Here is a 20,240-nt window from a genome sequence, read left to right on the forward strand (position 1 = left end):
AAAATTGTCCTCTGATTAGGTTAGGTTTAATCAGGGTTGTGGGGTTGCTGGGGCAATGTGGCTTGAAGGGTCAGAGTGGTCTGCTCTACGTTGTATCACTAAATAAATAAATAAAATTTCACCATCACCTTCAACTAGTTTATCTTGTTCCATTAGAATCCCCAAAGTAGCAATGTTAAAAACCCACTCAATTCTCTTACTGCAATAACATGTTCAATCTATCATAATTCATTTGGTCCATCATTCTAGTTTTGCACATTCTCTAAAATTGTGCATATTTTCTCTACTCCACAGATCAGAAATAAGAACAGTAGAATCATACCTCATAAAGGAACATCATTACCACCACATTAGCTTGATTTTGAACTGTTTGAAACATTACAAAATCTGAACAGGCTTACTCACTCCAGTCAACGCTATTTCAAAGTATTGTCAACCAGTACTCTCATATGTCTTTCTTGTTCCATACTGATCATTTCAAATTTTAAGGAATAATCTTTTCCTATTGCTTTTCTTTTGTTTTCAAATTCTGTCAATAGCTTTCTTGATTGAAATTATTGGCATCCATCAGCTCAATTCCAAAAAAAATTAGAAAGTTCTCCCTTAATTTATCCAGTTCAACTCACTTTCTACTTTCTGAAAATTTAGTCTCTTTGCTTGGGATTGCTAGTTCTATTCCTTATTTTGAAAACACCTTTGAAATGTAGATTAGGTTATTTCTTGCCATACTAAAACACAGCATTGTTTATTGGCTTCAGATAGATAAGTTCTACACTGGAAAAAAACACATTTGTTAGCGTGGACTGTGCTCCATGGGTAAAATCTAAAAAAAATGCATCAGACATTTGCCTAACAGCGCATCCATTTTGCTTGTGTCAAACTATACCACCATCCACACATCTTCCCTACTGGCTCAAATCAGTAGAAACAATGGGAGACCAAAATTTCAAACCCACATCTGTAATGGTTTTCTTTGAGTTTTGATAAATTCATTCATGCACATCTGGCACAGCACTTTCAAAAGCCTGGAAGTGAATTAACTTTTAAATTTTTAATGTGGATTCTATTTTGACATAAAAATATTTTTAAAAGAAACAAAATGGAGTGGGTGTCAGGAAAAAATTGCAATTAAAAGTCCAACAAATGTATTATTTATCTTGCTGTGTCTGAAAATCTAGGCAGCGTTAAATAGCCAATAAACAAGAACAATTTATGGGATGCTTACAATTGACTGTCAAAAGCATGTTTAAATATAAAAGGATTTGTTTGAACACTTAGTAGATGCCCATAAAGGATTAAGGAGAGTGAACATGTCCTGGAACATACACTCAGTTGCCACTTTATTAGGTACACTGCTTGTTAATGAAAATATATAATCAGCCACTCAATGCACAAAAGCATGCAGACATGGTCAAGAGGCTCAGTTGTTATTCAGGCTAAATATCAGAATGTGGAAGAAATGTGATCTAAATGCATTTGACCATAGAATGGTGCCAGATGGAATGGCTTGAGTATCTCAGAAACTGTCGATCTCCTGGGATTTTCACGCAGAACAGTCTCTATAGAGTTTACCAAGAATAGTGCCAAAAAAAAGCAGAAAAACATCCAGTGAGCAGCAGTTCTGCGGGTGAAAACACTTTGTTACAACATGGTGTGCAGAAGAGCATTTCTGAACACAGAACACATCGAACCTTGAGGTGGATGGGCTACAGCAGCAGAAAACCACGAAAATACTCTCAGTGGCCACTTTATTAGGTATAAGAGGTATTCTCAAAATTTTGCTACATAAGTTACAATTTGTTCTGCCCATTTTATACGTGTGTTCGTGCCCAAATATAGAAGAATAGGTAAGCTGTTATGTTTAATAAAAGTGAAGTTTTTGCCTTGGGAATGCAGACAGAAATTTTACATCTGGGATCTATCCAAAAATGATATTGCTGTGTAAATTATTTTGCCTTTGTGTCACGTAGTCCAGAACCAATAATAAAACACAGCATGCATGATGAGTTAGAAGTATAGCAGCATTTTATATTATTGACAATTTTTTAATAATTAGGATATTATTTGTCTTGGCACCAACATGGTATTTTGTGTAACAGGAAAGCAAATAAATTTCACACTTCAATTCCAGCCATTGACCACAACTAACTAGAAGAAAAAGGACAGCAGGTACGTGAGAAGACCATCATCTCCAAATCATACAGTATCCTAGTGGGATATGTATATATTATATATATTGCTGTTCCATAATCATCGCTGGTTCAAAACCCTGGAACTCCCTAACAACATATCACATAGATTACAATGGATCATGACGACTGTACAACACAAATTTCACAAAGGCAACTGAGGATGCTGAACTTGTCTGTTACACCTATGTCCTAAGGATTATTATAAAACTTAATAAACATTCCTATGATCCCTTTAATTTATTATTGTTATCCAGAATTATAACAAACAAGGCCAATTTCCTGACATTCCTATTCCATAAGATTTCAACAGGCAAAGTAATTTCCCATAAACTCTCTGTAAAATTTCTTTGGACTACATCAGAATTCATTCACTCCCATAACACAGAAATCCAATTTACCAAATCACTTCTTATTCATTCCCATTCCAAAGAGCTTCTTTATTCAACATTATTATTACACACAATTTCTGATTGAGACATTGCTATCAGAACATAATTCCGATTGCAGAATAAAATATTTTCCAACTACCCACCTATGCAATAGCTTGCTGAAAAATATCAGGCCAGAACATGTCAGTCATCTTTTACACATTGACAGTGCTTGTAAAAATTGTACAATGCATAATCAGGCATTCAAAAATAGAATCATTTGTAGCAACAGTGATGAAATGAGCGACGATATAAATTCCTTTAAAATTATCACTTCAAGCATAATATTTCTTGAAAGACAGTATTTTTACGACCATCAGCAATTGCTGTGTTAATGAATCTTTTAGCATAACATTTCTGACACTTTAATCCAGAGCTGAGGAAGTCATAAAATCACTTGTAGCTTAGTCTGATGTGTATGCTTTGTTAAATTACTATTGGTGTGGCTCTACTTTAGAAGCAATACAAAATCTTAATATATATACTGCACCCTAAAGAATGTAAGATAAAATTAAGAAAAGAGGCAGCCATGTATGGGAATGTAGAGTTAACAAGCATGTGTTAAAAGAAATAAGCACTATAGTGTAGACAGAGCCACGTTTTCTTTAAATTTTGTTTAATTTCATTAAATCTCTGCACATTTGCTCATATAGAATTAATGATTGAATGATATAGAATTACAGTTGAATAAAATCTTATTTATAAACAATGCCAAAACAGTTTTAAGAGTTTGAGAGTCCTCAGCCTATTCTCAGTGGGATCTGCTTTTGACTGCTCCTCTGTTCGAAATTTTCTCCATCAGTCGGCTGCTTCACTGGATTGTCATTTTTGTTTTCACTTTCTGATTTCTTTCTTTTTTACTTATCGTATCCCTTATTTTTCATTCCCTTCTTCAGTTGTTCTTATTCCACATAATGACATTTTCCCTTTTAATTTTAGTGTTTTTCATTTTTGTCATTTTATAATTCAGAACATTCCTCCCCTATATATCTCTCGCTGTTTCACTCCTGGATAAAGTCTAGTTAGTTTAATCATTTGATCTCTGACTTTCCTCTTACTTTTGATTTTTCAAAATCTCCTCATGTTTTCCAAAATTTTTACATTTACTCCCCTCAGCTTCAGTATCACATTGCCCTGAAATTAGCTAATTGTTGAATCAGACAGATAAAATGTAAAATGCCATATAAAATGTAGATTGTGATTCTAAATATGAGATGGTTTTTCACAGAAATGAAAGATGAGAACTCTGGAAGAGGATGATCCCAGTCGGCAAGTGACTGAAGACATACTGACCTGCTCCTGTATGAGCTGAAGCAGGGAGCTCCTATCCATATACAACCTTGAGCTTGCTGCACACACACCAGGCAAGAATTCTCTGCCTCTCCCAGCACTCAGATAGAAGCACAATCACTCACAGGCACTGAGCAGAGCTTGCAAGGCAGTACCGATCCGGATCCAGGCCTTCTCTGCACAATGTCCTTCAATAGCCAACATCTACACAACAGAATGCCAACAAGCTCCTAGAAGAGGTGCAGCCAATCATGTCCAAACAGATTTATAATGAATGACATGGCTCGAACGTTCACTGTAGGATTTTTCACACAGCTGCTGCCTCAGTAGCTCCCTCTGATGAAAGATGGTGGGCCCTGCCCGAACATAATTACACTTACAGCACTGATACAGGGACCTACAGGCACACACTGCTGCTCTGCAGAGAAATGGAGAGATATACAGCATCTTAAAGACTTCAGTATTAACCCCTTCCAGGCTTCAATACCTTTCATAAGCCCTCTCAATTAAATTGCTGGCATTATATTGTTTTATTAATCTTACACCAATAATAGAAAATTTCTAAAGTCTGTGTTATTTTTAAAAAAAGGTTCTTATTCCCTTTTCCTTCTTTTTAGTGCCTCTGCATCAAACCAAATCAAGGAGAAAATCTGGTGACCTCTTCTGTCCTTTAGAAGCACCTCCTCCACATCAGAATGAATAATTAGGTGGAAACAAGAGTCTTATCTCAACATGGTACAGGGTGTAGGATTAATACTTTACTCTATTGACAGCTGAGCACTGATTGAATTTCAATCAGAGCACTCCTTTCTACGTGCTTTTTGCAACAATTAACTTCAATTTTAAATCATTCCAGGCTAATGCAATTGTTTATTAAAAATCACCAATTTTCCTTTGATACAAATCTGACATCTGCTATGTCTGTGTTGTGGGACGGGAGTCAACCCCTGCCCTCTAAATTTACATCCGGTAGGTAATGTGATTACGATCAGCTCCGTCAAAGTCCTGAGCAGGGATTTTTTTTCTCAGTAAATGACAACAAAGTAGAATTCCTTATTCTATAATGACATGCTTTTATTTAAGGTTGAGAGCTTATGGCATTCTTGATGTAACAGCAATCTTGATTGTAGCAACAAGCACCTTACTTTTCTCCCTACATCGAAGTAGTACAAGATAACCTCTGTGTCCTACTCCAAAGGGAAATCCAGCAAAAACCATACCATAAGGACTAACTTCCCATGAACAATCATTTCACTTCCTACTGCAGTCATTTTCTCAATGGTCTATCAGCATGTTTTAATTTCGGGGGCTATCACCAGTTCCACTCTCCCGAATGCAGAAACTTTGTGGCTGAAAGGTCTCACTTCAAATGTAATGAACTTCTGAAGCTGCATTTCCTGTTTCCATCTAAAAGTGTTTTGATATTCCCACTCCCTTCTTTCCTAAGAGCACTTCAATGTTATCTCCTGCCATTCCTGTCCCATATATTGCCCTTATAATTTATAAAATCATTATTATAAGTTGTATGCCAGGTATTCAAAAATAATTTCAATTGCTACAACTGGTTATTTCAATATTTTGATTATGAAAGTACTGTTCCATTTATACGAGGAGCACAACTTAAGTGATAAGACAACTTTGAAATTTTAAATACCCTATTGAAACTAGCTAGTTCACATCAATATTCTAAAAACGATTAAGAATAAAAGCCAGACAACCAGGGAATTTTCTTTTATGACAGTTCAGCAAGGTTACCTCTTTGGATATGTAAATTCATCGTGTGGCCTCAGTTACTGACTCCTGACTGTTGTTCTCTTTCTCATCGCCCCCAACCTGCATTCAGACTTAAAATCCAGTTCTCTGGAAACATGATGTGAGCTATAATATCTCAGCCTATTCCTGGAAAATGTCACAAACTGCTCATGACCAGTACAGCCTTTCATATTGTTAATGTAGGTGCTCTCTGGCATTCATCTGAAGATATTGCTATTGTGTGTTGGTGTGTAATGAGGCAAGTGAGAGGGGAGTCCGATGAATGTACAACTATAGAGTCATAGAGCAGCACCACAGGCCCTTCAGCCCATCTGGTCCATCAGTCTGGATCTGGACTATAGCTCTCCAGACTTATCCAAACTCCTCTTAAATGTTGCAATTGAACCCACATCCACCACTTGCACTGGCAGCTTGTTCCAAACTCACACCATCCTTTGAGTGAAGAAGTTCCCTTTCAGGTTCCCATTAAGTATTTCACCTTTTACCCTTAACCCCTGAACTCTAGTTCTCACCTCACCCAACCACAGTGGAAAAAGCCTCCTTGCAATTACCCTATCTACCCCACTCATAATGTTGTATACCTCTATCAAACCACAATTACTCTTCTATACTCAAAGGAATAATGCCCAAAGGTTCAAAGGTTATTTTATTATTGAAGTATATACAACACTGAGTTTTGTCTTCTCCAGACAGACATAAAATACACAAAGACCGTAGAAGTAGTTGGAACACACACACACACACACACACACACACACACACACACACACACACACACACACACACACACACACACACACACACACACACACACACACACACACACACACACACACACACACACACACCCCCCCCCCCCCCCCCCCCACCAACATCTCCCTTGCACAAAAAGTAACAGATCAAGAAACAGCACCAAGAACATCAAACTCCAAACCCCCAGACCGCCAAACTGCAACAAGAAAGAATGGGCGAGAACACTTAAAAAAACATAGAACTGAAAGAGGCCAATATGAGCTACAGTTAGTTTGAACTACAGTCCAATCCATAAATCTCAGAATTTCAATAACATCTCCGAGAGCCTCAGGCAGAGCAACAGTTCAAACCCCGAGGGAAGCGACTGGAACCCACCGGTCCTCAAGTCTCTGTAGATTTTTTCTGCACACTTTCAATCTGAGTGATATCTTTCCTGTAAGTAGGTGACCAAAATAGCATAGAATTGTCAACATTTTCCCTCACCAAAGTCTTATACAACTTGCAATATCCCAACTCCTGTATTCAAAACTGTGATTTATGAATGTGAATGTGCCAGAAACTCTCTTTATGGCCTTATCCATCTGATCCATTTTCAAGGAATTGTGGATCTGAATTCCAAGATCCCTTTGTTCAACTGCACTCTTCAGTACCCTTTTGTTCAACAGAGTAAGTCCTAACCTGGCTTGTTCTCCCAACGTGCAAAACCTCACACTTGCCTGCATTAAATTCTATTTGTCATTTTGGTCCAGCTGGTCCAGATCCCATTTCAAACTTCGATAGCCTTCTTCGCTGTCCACTCTGCCTCCAATCTTTGTTTCATCTGCAAATTGCTGATCCAGCTTAGCACATTATTAACCAGATTATTAATGCAGATGATAAATAATGGACTCAGTACCAATCCCTGCAGCACACTACTAATCACAGACATCCAGTCAGAGAGGCAACCATCTAATACTACTCTCTGGCTTTACTTGCTAAAGCAATGTTGAATCCAATTTACTACTTTACCCTGAATGCCCAGCGACTGATCCTTCTGGATCAGCCTCCCATGCGGGACTTTGTAAAAGGCCTTGCCAAAGTCCATGCAAATAGTGTTCCGTTTTTCCTTTATTTACTTTCCTGGGAACCTCCTCCAAAGATTCTGTAAAATTGGTAAGACACAACCTGCCACATATACTGTACAGCAATACTGACCATCCCTAATCAGGCCCAGTCTATCCAAATACATATACATCCTGTCGCTTAGAATGTATTCCAATAATTTACCCTCTACTGACGTAAGGCTCACCAACCCATATTTTCCCTGCTTATGCTTAGAGCTTTTCTTGAACAACAGAACAACAATAGCTGTCCTTTCACCTCACCCATGGCTAAGAACATCTTAAATATCTTTGCCATGGCCCTGTCATTTCTGCACTTGCCTCTCACTAAGTGCAAGGGGACTTACTCACCCTATTTGCCTCAAGACAGCAAACACCTCCTCCTGTTATCTGGATATGGTCTATGACCTCACTAATGTCTTGCCTCAGTTGTATATCCATCTCCCAAGTAACTACAGATGCAAAAAATAATCCTCCATTACTTTCACCTCCTTACATAGATGACCATGCTGGTCTTCAAATGGACCAATTTTGTTCTTTGCTATCCTTTAACTTCTAATATATTTGTAGAGTCCTTGAGATTATCTGTCACATTATCTGCCAGAGCAAAATCATGCTTTCTTTAGCCCCCCGATTTTCCTCCTTAGTGCCCCCTTGCATTTCTTATGCCCCTCAAATACTTCACTTGTTCCTCACTGCCTATACCTGCTATTTTCTTCATTCTTCTTCATAACCAGGACTTCAATATTCCTCAACAACCAACGTTCCCTAAAACTGTTAGCCATGCCTTTTACTCTAACAGGAACAGAAAATCTCTGTTCTCTCAAAATCTCCCCACTCCACTGGCTACCTTGGCATTCTGGTTTCTATCCTCCTGCAACTCTAATTAAACCCCCTCGGAGCAACATTAGCGAACCTTCCTGAAAGAATATTGGCTCCCCTCCAATTCAGGTACAAACCATCCCATTGTACAGGTTCCACCTTCCCTCAAAGAGAACCCAATGATCCAAAAATCTGAAGCCCTTCTTCCTGCATCATCTCTTTAGCCATGGGTTAAACTATATGGTCTTCCTATTTCTAGCCTTACTAGCACATGGCGTGGGTAGCAATTCTGAGATCACAGCCCTGGAGGTTCTGTCCTTTAACTTAGCACTTAACTCCTGAAACTCACTTTGTAGTGTCTTGTCAGCCTTCCAGCCTGATAAGTGATGGAAGGCTGACAAGACCATTGTCAGGCCATTGGTACCATAACCTCTGGCTGCTCACCATCCCTCTTAAGAATGCTATGGACTTGATCCAAGATGGCCCTGACCCTGGCACCTAGGAGCAACATTCCATCCAGGAATCTCATTCTCATTCACAGACACCTATCTGTCCCCCTAACTATTGAATCTCCTATCACTACTACTTGTCTCTTCTCTCAGCTTCCCTTCTGAGCCATGCAGCTAAACTCAGTGCCAGAGATCTGAATCCTGTGGCTTTTCGCTACTAGGTCATCCCCTCCCAAAGTACCCAAAACAAATTACTTGTTTTTGAGGGGAACAGACACAGGGGTACCCTGCACTGGCTGCATATCCCTTTTCACTCTCTTGACAGTCTCGAAGTTACCTGTGTCCTGCACCTACCTATATTCCCTGTCAATCAACTCCTCCATCTCCTAAATGAGCTGCAGGTCATCCAGCTCCTGCTCCCTAATGTCTAAAAGGAGCTACAACAGGATGCGCGTCTTGCAGGTGTAGCAGTCCAGGATACTGGATGTCTCCCTGTCTTTTCACATCCTGCAAAAGGAGCACCCCACTGTCTTGACTGTCATTCCCACTGCTCTGTACAATGAGAACAAAAGGAAGCAAGCATTCCCAGTGTTTTGACAATTTTCCTCAATCTCTTGACCATGAGGATTTCCTTCACAAGAGCCTGTAATCAAAGTGATATTATTGCTTTGATGCTAGACAGTTCTTCCTAGTTCACTAATATAACATTTCTTTTCTCGAAGCAAACTTTCAAGGTATCCTTGCAAAATTTGAGGTCACACATCTGGTACAAAGAAATAGGAAAGTAACATATGTTTTTTGTTTAGTGAGACACTGCAAGATGTTGTGTTCAGGGGATCAAGGTGTCCTGTACATGAATCAGTGGAAGTTAACAGCAAGAAATTAGCAAAGCAAAAGGCGTATTGGCCTTCATAGCAAGACAAATTGAGCACAAGAATAAACATACCTTGCTATAATTATACAGGGTCCCAGTGACACCTAGAATATTTAATATAAATCTTCTTTTCTGACACAAAGAGAAATTATAATTATCTTAAGGGGGAAGCAATGAAGATTAACCAGCTTAATTCCAAACCTCCTTAACTGTGAGGCAGACCCAGACTATGTTAGGTAGCCAAGAAAAGTTTTACCAGCTAGTGCCGTGGTAGCATCTGCACCGGACTTCAAAGCAAGTGGAGCCGGATTTCAATCCAGCCGGCTCCTTGCAAGCTTTCCATCCATGCTGGGTTGAGCTAGCAACTCAGCCTCGCAAAAAAACAGATGAAAATGCTACAGAAACAGCAAGGTTGCCACCCGATGCACCACAAGGCATAAAGAGGCATAACAAACAAGAACAGGTTTGGGTTGCATTTCATATTGGCGTTGTTAAGCAAATTTTAGAATCATGAACGCAAGATATTCAGCAGATGCTGGAAATCCAGAGCAGCACACACAAAATGCTAGAAGAACTCAGCTGGTTAGGCAGCATCTATGGGGAGGAATAAACAGTTGATGTTTCAGGCTGAGATATTTTAGGGGTCCTGATGAAGGGTCTTGACCTGAAACTCGAATATTGCCTCACCTGTTCAGTTCCTCCAGTATTTTGTATGTGTTCCTTTAAAATCCTGAATGGCGTTGATACCACTTTTAGCAATTTCTGTTTAAGAATGACACGGGATAAAGAATCAACCATCCATTTCAGTGCTCAATCCAAGTGGAAAGCAGCTATGACAGAAAAAAAATTATAATATTGATAGAAATATTTGGCATATAACTAGCATGGATGGCAGATAGTTTGGATGCAGTTTGTTTCAAAGAAGGGTAACTATTATTCCATTGTAAGAAAGGTACAATTCAATGAACACCCAATCATACATAGTAATTTTCACAATATTTCATGATTGATACTGTCAAAGCATTGGCTCGACAAATGAATACCCATGAACAAATTTATTACAACCATGTCTAGAGTGATGTATTCCCCAAGAATACTATTGCAGTTCCACACACTGATCACTTTTGAAAATGTTATATATTTCCACTTCAGGTAAACTTGAAGGCAAGCATACAGAGAAATGTAATGTGATTTTCTCTTATCTTTTTGGATATTTTAGGAGAGAAAAGCATATGGAACATAAAGCAGCTTAAGGATCAAAACTCATTATTGTAACTAACAGCTGGATTGTTCTACCCAATGGCCAGAAAATACAAGGTAAAAAGCAACTTGTTCAAAACTTAATGCAAAAAGGTTACTTAACTGGTTTTCCAAACATGGTATATGTGATGTTGTGAATTATATAAAAATGCACAATGCCTTGTTATACACATTGAGAAATAATCCAATCAAGCTCCATTTGGTAGGCACAGATGGCACAGATTCTGAACTTTCTTGTCACATATATGCAAGTACAGCACTTTATTAAAGCTTGCAGACCAACTTGAAATGGTGTCAAAATACATTCTTGCACAGGGTACAAACCTCAAGGCCAGATATTATTATATTCAGCTCCAACAGTGGAGACTTCATACTCAAGTGTCCAGTAAAAATCATTTCAAATGCTTATGAACACACGGTACAAATACAGAACGTGTTATGGCATCAGAAATACTTGACGCTTCATGATAGAAATGACACAGGAGATTAGCACATTTACATCTTGAAAGACAGACAGGAAGGTAGAGGGGGCAACATTGCTCTTTTGGTAAAAAAATATCAAATCATTAGACAGGTGACATTGGGTTGGAAAGTGTTGAATCATTGCGGACAGAGCTAAGGAATTGCAAGGGTAAAAAGACCCTGATGGGAGCTGAATAGAGACCCCCAAACAGTAGTAAGGATGTGGCCACAAATTACAACAGGTGATAGAAAATGCATGTCAAAGGGCAATGTTACAATAGTATTGGGGAATTTCAATATGCGGCTAGATCAGGAAAATCAGGTTGGTGCTGGATTCCAGGAGGGGGTTTTTCTAGAGTGCTTACAAGGTGGCTTTTTAGAGCAGCTCATAGTTGAGCCCACTAGGATTATCTATTCTGGATAGTATGTTGTGCAATGACCCGGAATTGATTAAAGAACTTAAGGTAAAAGTGATCATAATATGATCAAATTCACCCTGAAATTTGAGAAGGAGAAGCTAAAGTCAGATGTATCAGTATTACAGTGGAGTAAAGGGAATTACAGAAGCATGAGAGAGGAGTTGGCCAGAGCTGATTTGAAAAGAACACTGGCAGGAATGACGGCAGAGCAGCAATGGTTGCAATTTCTGGAAAAAATTTGGAAGGCACAGAATATATACATCCCAAAGAGGAAGAAGTATTCTAAAGGAAAGAGGATACAACTGTGGCTAACAAAAGAAGTCAAAGCCAACATAAAAGCCAAAGAGAGGGCATACAACTGAGCAAAAATTAGTGGGAAGTTAGAGGACTGGGAAGCTTTAAAAACCAATAGAAGACAACTAAAAAGTCATTAAGAAGGTAAAGAATGAATACAAAAGTAAGCTAGCCAATTATATTAAAGAGGATAACAAAAGTTCATTCAGATACATGAAGTGGATATCGGCCCACTGGAAAATGATGCTGAAGAGGTAGTAATGACAGAGAAGGAAAAGGTGAACGAACTGAATAGTATTTTGCATTGGTCTTTACTGTGGAAGACACCAGCAGTATAATAGAAGTTCCAGCTGTTGGGGTCATGAAGGTTGTGAAGTTACCATAATTAGAGAGAAGGAAACTGAAAGGTCTGAAGGTAGATGTCACCTGGACCAGATGATGTACACTCAGAGTTCTGAAAGAGGTGGCTAAAGAGATTGTGGAGGCAATAGCAATGATCTTTCAAGAATCATTAGATTCTGGAATGATTCTGGAAGACTGTAAAATTGAAAATGTCACTCCACTCTTCAAGAAGGGAGAGAGGCAGAAGAAAGAAAACTATAGGCCTGTTAGTCTGACCTCAGTGGTTGGGAAGTTGTTGGAGTCTATTATTAATGATGAAGTCTCAAGGTACTTGGAGGCACATGATAAAATAGACCATAGTCTGTATGTTTTCCTCAACAGAAAATCTTGCATGACAAAATCAGTTGGAAAGAAACAACAAGCAGGATAGACAAAGGAGAATCAGTTGATGTTGTGTACTTGGATTTTCAGAAGGCCTTTTGACAAGGTGCCACAAATGAGGCTGCTTAACAAGCTATGAAGCCCATAGTATTACAGGAAAGACTCTAGCATGGAGAAAGAAATTATAGATTGGCAGGAGGTGAAGAGTGAGAATGAAGGGAGCCTTTTCTGGTTGGCTGCTGGTAACTAGTGGTGTTCGACAGGGGTATGTTTGGGATCAATTCTTTTTCCATTATATATCAATGATTTGGATGATGGAATTGATGGCTTTGATGCAAAGTTTGCAAACAATATGTAGAAAGATGGAGGGACAGGTCATTTTGAGGAAGCAGAGAGACTACAGAAGGACTTAGACAATGTAGTAGAATGGGCAAAGAAATGGCAGATGGAATTCAGTGTCAGGAAGTGTATGGTCATGCACTTTGTTAGAAGAAATGTAAGGGTTGAATATTTTCTAAATGGAGAGAAAATACAAAAAACTGAAGCGCAAAGGGACTTGGGAGTCCTTGTGCAGGATTCCCTAAATGTTAATTTGCAGGTTTAGTCTGTGGTAAGGAATGCAAATGTGATGTCAGCATTAATTTCAAGAGGACTAGAATATAAAAGCAAGGATGTAATGTTGAGACTTTATAAATCACTGGTGAGGCCTCACTTGGAGTATTGTGAGCAACTTTGGGCCCCTTATCTGAGAAAGGATATGCTGAAACTGGAGAGGGTTCAAAGGAGGTCCACAAAAATGATTCCAAGATTTAAAGGCTGGTTATATGAAGAGTGTTTGATGGCTCTGGGCCTGTATTCACTAGAATTCAGAAGAATGAGGGGTAACCTCATTGAAACCTATCTAATGGCGAAAAGCCTTGATCAAATGGATGTGGACAGAATGCTTCCTGTGGTGGGGCAGCCTAAGACCAGAGGACACAGTCTCAGAATAGAGGGATGTCCTTTTAAATGGGAATGAGGAATCTAATTTTGTTATATGTTTTATGGTCTTTATGTCTTTTGGCCATAAGAGATAGGAGCAGTATTAGGCCATTTGGCCCATCAGGTCTGCTCTGCCATTTCATCATGGCTGATTCAATTTTCCACTCGGGTCCAATCTCCTGCCTTCTCCTTGTATCCCTTCATTCCCTGAGCAATCAAGAACCTATCAACCTCTTTATAAATATACATACAGACATGGCCTCCACAGCTGCCTGTGGCAATGAATTCCACAGATTCATGACCGTCTGGCTTATGAAATTCCTCCTCATCTCCATTCTTAAAGCACACCCCTCTATTCTGAGACTGTGTCCTCTGATCTTAAGAAACACCATCGGAAACATCCTTTCCACATCTGCTCAGTGAAGGCCATTCACCATTCGATAGGTTTCAATGAGATCACCCCTCATTCTTCTGAATTACAGTGAATATAGACTCAGAACCATCAAACGCTCTTTACATGACAAGCTGTTCAAACCTGGAATCATTTTCCTGAACCTCCTTTGAAGCCTTTCCAGCTTCAGTACAACATTTCTTAGTTAGGGGTCTCAAAACTGCTCACAGTTCTCCAAGTAAGGCCTCATCAATGCCTCACAATAGTCCAGGTGAGGCCTCACCCGTGCTTTATAAAGTCTCAACATTACGTCCTTGCATTTATATTCTTGTTCTCTTGAAATGAATGCTAACACCACATTTGCCTTCCTCACCAAAGACTCAACCTGCAAGTTAACCTTTAGGGAATCCCGAACAAACACTTCAAAGTCCCTTTGTACCTCATTTTTTGCATTTTCTCTCCATTTAGAAAATAGTCAACCCTTTCATTTTTTCTGTCAAATTGCATGACCATACACTTCCCAATAAAGTATTCCACCTGCCACTTCTTTGCCCATTCTCCTAATCTGTCTAGGTCCCTCTGTAACCTCTCTACTTCCTCAAAACTATCTGCTCCTCCACTTACCTTTGTAATGCCTGAAAACTTCGCAACAAAACCATCAATTCCATGGTCTTATGGTCTAACATATTGGAGGGAGATTGAAAATCTGGCTGAATGTGTCTTAACAACCTCTTACTCAATGTCAGGAAGACCAAGGAGCTGATTATTGTCTTCTGGAGGAGGAAACCAGAGGCCCATGAGCCAGTCCTCATTGGAAGATCAGAGGTGGAGAGGGTCAGCAACTTTAAATTCCTCATTTCGAAGGACCTGTCCTGGGCCTAGAACATAAGGGGAATTACAAAGAAATTACAGCAGCTCCTCTGCTTCCTTAGGGGTTTATGAAGATTTGGTATGATATTTAAAACTTCTATAGATATGTGGTGGAGACTCTATTGACTGGCTGCATCAGAGCCTGGTTTGGAAACACCAATGCACTTAAATAGAAAATCCTACAAAAAGTAATGGATACAGCCCAGTCCATCATGGTTAAAGCCCTCCCCACCATTGAGCACATCTATACGAAAGGGTTGTCATAGGAAACTAGCATCCATTATCAGGGACCCCCACCTCCCATGTCATGCTCTCCTCTTGCTGCCGCCATCAGCAAGAAGGTACAGGAGCCTCAAGACTGACACCACCAGGTTCAGGAACAATTATTACCCTCAAACATCAGGCTCTTGAAACAAAGGGGATAACTTCACTCGACTCCACTTGCTCCATTATTGAAATGTTCCCACAACCTATGGACTCACTTTTGAGGACTCTTCAGCTCACATTCTCCACATTTATTGCTTATTTATTTATTTATTATCATTATTTCTTTCTTTTTGTATTTGCGCAGTTTGTTGTCTTTCGCTCACTGGTTGAATGCTCAAGTTATGAGGTAATACGGCATAGAAACAGGAACTTCAGCACAATTTATCCACACCAACTCGGTTGTGCATCTAAGCTAGTCCCGTTTGCCTGTGTTTAGCCCACATGCCTCAAAACCTTAGCCATTGATGTACTTGTCCAAATGTCTTTTAAATAATATTTTACCTGCTTCAACCACTTTCTCTGCCTGCTGATGCCATACATACATCAACCTCTGTATAATGATGTTGCTGCACAGGTCCCTTATAAATACTTCCCCTTTCATCTTAAACCTATCTCCTCTAGTTCTTTCTTCCCTGGCCCTATAACCAAAAGACTGCGTACATTCACCTTATGCACACCTCTTGTGGTTTTATACACCTCCATTAAGTCAATTCTCAGTCTATTATGCTCAAGATATAAAGTCCTAGCCTGCCCAACCACTCCTGAAAACATGAGTCTTGGCAATATTCTTATAAATCTTTGCATTCTTTCCAACTTAATGATATCTTTCCTACAATAGGATCACCAGAGTTGCACACGATTTCCCAAGAGCAGCCTCAGCAGCGTTTGTACAACTGCATCCATCTCGTATTCTCAATACCCTGACTGAAGAATGTCAGGTTGCCAAACGCTGCCTTCACCACCTTGACAGACTCCACAGGGAACTACCCTATGTACTTGTATTCCTGCATCCTTCTGTTTTACAACACTTCCCAGGGCCTACCATTCAATATGAAAGACTTACCCAGATTTGACTTCCCAAAATGCAACACCTCGCCCTTATCTGAATTAAATGCTGTTTGCCATCCCCAGCCCAGTTATCTAGCTAATTAAAACCCCCCATAATTTTTGAAAATCTCTTCATTATCTATGGTACCACCTATTTTAATGTCAGATGTAAACTTATTAACCATGTCTTGTACATTCCTATCTAAATCATTTATGCAGATGTCTAATATAAATGACTACTTAATGTAAAAATATCAGTTATATGCTGAATTATTTTATCTGGAGTATTAGAGACTGGGTAGCAACCTTATAGATGTATATAAAATCATGAGAGGCATAGATATTGTGGGATAGCTAGAGTTTTTTTTCCCCTGGGGTGGTAATTTCAAATATTATAAAGCATGGGTTTAAAGTAAATAGAGGCAAGTTTAAAGGAGATTTGAAAGGCATCTTTCTACACCAAGAATGATCGATGGCTGGAACCCACTGCCAGGGAAGTAGTAGAAGTAGATCCAACAGCAGTACTTAAGATGCTTTTCATGTGAAAATGCAATGAATAAAAGTATATAGAGTGTGTACATACAGATGGGATTAGTTCAGATTGGCATCCTGGTCCATGATCTGTATGGCTCTGTGTTCTTTATTGTGCATTATACCCTTTCCAGAGTTTTAACAGTACTGGCAGAAGACTTGAAATACCAGCACTGAACTTTTTCTACTGCCAACTTTCAATGGAGGTACCATCTGGAACCTGTAGGGTATTTGAAATGCTATTTAAAATTAAGTAATGAAAAAAGGAAAATATTACATTGCAATTTATACTTCAACTTTGATCTTATGTATCTAACACTCTGGTTCTGTCGGCTGCGTGAGTCTAGGAAAGACACTCTCCGGCCCCGCCAAACGTGGGAGATTGAAGTGCAAGCCCCCTCAAATCCCCGTTTGTGGGGATGCTGCGTGATTTGTCACACTGTTACAAATATGTACCACGAAATAACAGACAGTACACTGCATACAAATAAAAGATCTAGCTTTATAATTCTTAATTTGACTAAAGGGTTAGTAAAGAGAAAGTAAAAAAAGAAAAGGGCCCATTTTAAATGAAACAGTCTAATGTGCTCAAGTTGGAGCTCACGGTTTCCCCTCCACCAATCCTCCTTCGATCTCCCTGGTTCTCATCGAATCTCAGCCCCACTCCGGGTCGACTCCTCCGACCTTTTCTTTCCAGCGTCTTCTCTCTTCTCCCCCCTCAAAAGCCCCAAGCCCAACCTTAGTGTCCCTCACCAGAGAAACCTCCCCTGAATCCATTCATCCCAATTGGATGGCACACATTTCTCCTATCGCTTATCTTCAACAGTAACCCGAACAAGCAGCTCACACAGAGAACAGAAAAGCATAACAGAGAAAATATGAACCATGTGAACCAGGGCATTACATGTACAAAACTAAATCCTAGATGCTTTCATTACCTTAAGACCTTTTTTCTCAGGAAAACTACTGTTGGTGATTGCCTTGGACATTAAGCTCCCAACTATTGTCTTCTTTCAGCCATGGTGAAATGGTGAAATCTCACATGGTGGATTGGATAGTGGACTACTTGACAGATAGACCTCAGTATGTGCGGTTGGGAGACTGTAGGTCTGACACGGTGGTCAGCAGCACAGGGGCGCCGCAGGGAACCGTACTCTCTCCGGTCCTGTTCACCCTGTACACATCAGACTTCCAATATAACTCGGAGTCCTGCCATGTGCAGAAGTTCGCTGATGACACGGCCATAGTGGGATGTGTCAGGAATGGACAGGAGGAGGAGTATAGGAAACTGATACAGGACTTTGTGATATGGTGCAACTCAAACTACCTGCGTCTCAATATCACCAAGACCAAGGAGATGGTGGTGGACTTTAGGAGATCTAGGCCTCATATGGAGCCAGTGATCATTAATGGAGAATGTGTGGAGCAGGTTAAGACCTACAAGTATCTGGGAGTACAGTTAGATGAGAAGCTAGACTGGACTGCCAACACAGATGCCTTGTGCAGGAAGGCACAGAGTCGACTGTACTTCCTAAGAAGGTTGGCGTCATTCAATGTCTGTAGTGAGATGCTGAAGATGTTCTATAGGTCAGTTGTGGAGAGCGCCCTCTTCTTTGTGGTGGCGTGTTGGGGAGGAAGCATTAAGAAGAGGGACGCCTCACGTCTTAATAAGCTGGTAAGGAAGGCGGGCTCTGTCGTGGGCAAAGTACTGGAGAGTTTAACATCGGTAGCTGAGCGAAGGGCGCTGAGTAGGCTACGGTCAATTATGGATAACTCTGAACATCCTCTACATAGCACCATCCAGAGACAGAGAAGCAGTTTCAGCGACAGGTTACTGCTTCTCTGTCTCTGGATGGTGCTATGTATCGATGCAATGCTCCTCAGACAGGATGAAGAGGTCAATACTCCCCAATGCCATTAGGCTTTACAATTCTACCGCCAGGACTTAAGAACTTTTTAAAAGCTATTATTAATGCTTTTTGAGATAGTGATTTAGATGATATCATATTTTTTACTGAGTTAAGTATTGTATGTAATTAGTTTTGCTACAACAAGTGTATGGGACTGGAAAAAAAGTTGAATTTCCCCATGGGGATGAATAAAGTATCTATCTATCTATCTATCTATGATTCAGTGATGCCTACAACATCATACCTGTCAATCTTCACCTGTGTTTCAAGTTCATCCACCTTATTCCATATACTGTGCACATTCAAATGCAACGCCTTCACTCCCGTATTCACCTTTTTCGATTTTGTCCGCCTTTTACGTTGCAACACAACCTCACCACTAACTGTTCATGCACTCTGGTTCTCATCCCCTGCAACTCTAGTTTAAACCCCAATTACAACTTTAACAACCCTTCATTTCAGGTGCACACCATCCCTTCTGTACAGGTCACACCTTCCCTGGAAGAGAGCCTAATGATCCAAAACTCTTATGCCCTCCTTCCTACATAAACTCCTTGTCCATGTATTAAACTGTATAATCTTCCTAGTTCTGGCCTCACTAGAAACGTGGCATGGCTAGCAATCCTGAGATCACAATGCTGGAGGTCCTGCACTTTGACTTAGCACCTAACTCCCCGAACTCCCTATGAAGAACCTCATCTGTTATCCTACCCATGCCACAGGTTCCTATGTACATGGATCACAACTTCTGGCTGTTCACCCTCCCGTTTAAGAATGCTGAGGACTTGATCCTAGATATCCTAGACCCTGGCACCCATGAGGTAACATACCACCTGGGAATCTCATTCTTACTCACAAAACATCCTGTCCATTCCCCTTACTAATAAATCCCCTACCACCACAGCATGCCTCGTTTCCCCCCTTCCCTTCTGAGTCACAGGGGCAGACAGTGCCAGAGACCTGACCACTGTGACTTTCCTCTGTTCGGTCAACCCACCCCTCCCCCCCAAAAGTATCCAAAGTGATTTACCTGTTGTTGAGTGGGGTGGCCACAGGGGTACTCTGCACTGGCTCCTTAACCCCTTTCCTCTTCCTGACTGTCACCCAGTTTCCTATGACCTGCACCCTGAGCGTAACTAACTCTCTATATGTCTTCAGCCTCCCAAATGATCTGAAGTCTATCCACAGATTGTTAGAAGCTGCAGCTGGATGCACTTCTTGCAGGTGTAGTTGTCAGGGACACTGGACGTCTCCCTGCTTTCCCACATCCTGTAAGAGGAGCATTCATTTATCACACCTGGCATCTCTATCATCCTAGCTGAGCAGATATAAAGAAGGGGAAAAAACTTAACCTAGAGCCTTTCTTTTGCTTTCTCTGTCCGAAGCCTCTCTTCACTGAAGCCT

General features: G+C 40.2%; 1 protein-coding gene across 3 annotated transcripts in view; it reads right to left on the bottom strand.

Annotated features, from left to right (window-relative positions):
- rhbdl1 (rhomboid, veinlet-like 1 (Drosophila)) overlaps positions 1-20,240 on the bottom strand; it is a 295,879-nt gene that overhangs the window by 212,124 nt on the left and 63,515 nt on the right. Inside the window, exon 1 of one of the 3 annotated variants that reach the window (XM_073060402.1) lies at positions 3,914-4,319. The exons of the other annotated variants lie outside the window; for them this stretch is intronic. Within the exon in view, the coding sequence (XP_072916503.1) occupies positions 3,914-3,952 (39 nt within the window). The 5' untranslated portion in view covers positions 3,953-4,319. Of the gene's footprint in view, positions 1-3,913; positions 4,320-20,240 lie in introns of those variants that run through there. 3 annotated transcript variants of the gene reach the window in all.

This window comes from Hemitrygon akajei, chromosome 11 (genome assembly GCF_048418815.1).
Source record: "Hemitrygon akajei chromosome 11, sHemAka1.3, whole genome shotgun sequence".
NCBI classification, from domain to species: Eukaryota; Metazoa; Chordata; class Chondrichthyes; order Myliobatiformes; family Dasyatidae; genus Hemitrygon; species Hemitrygon akajei.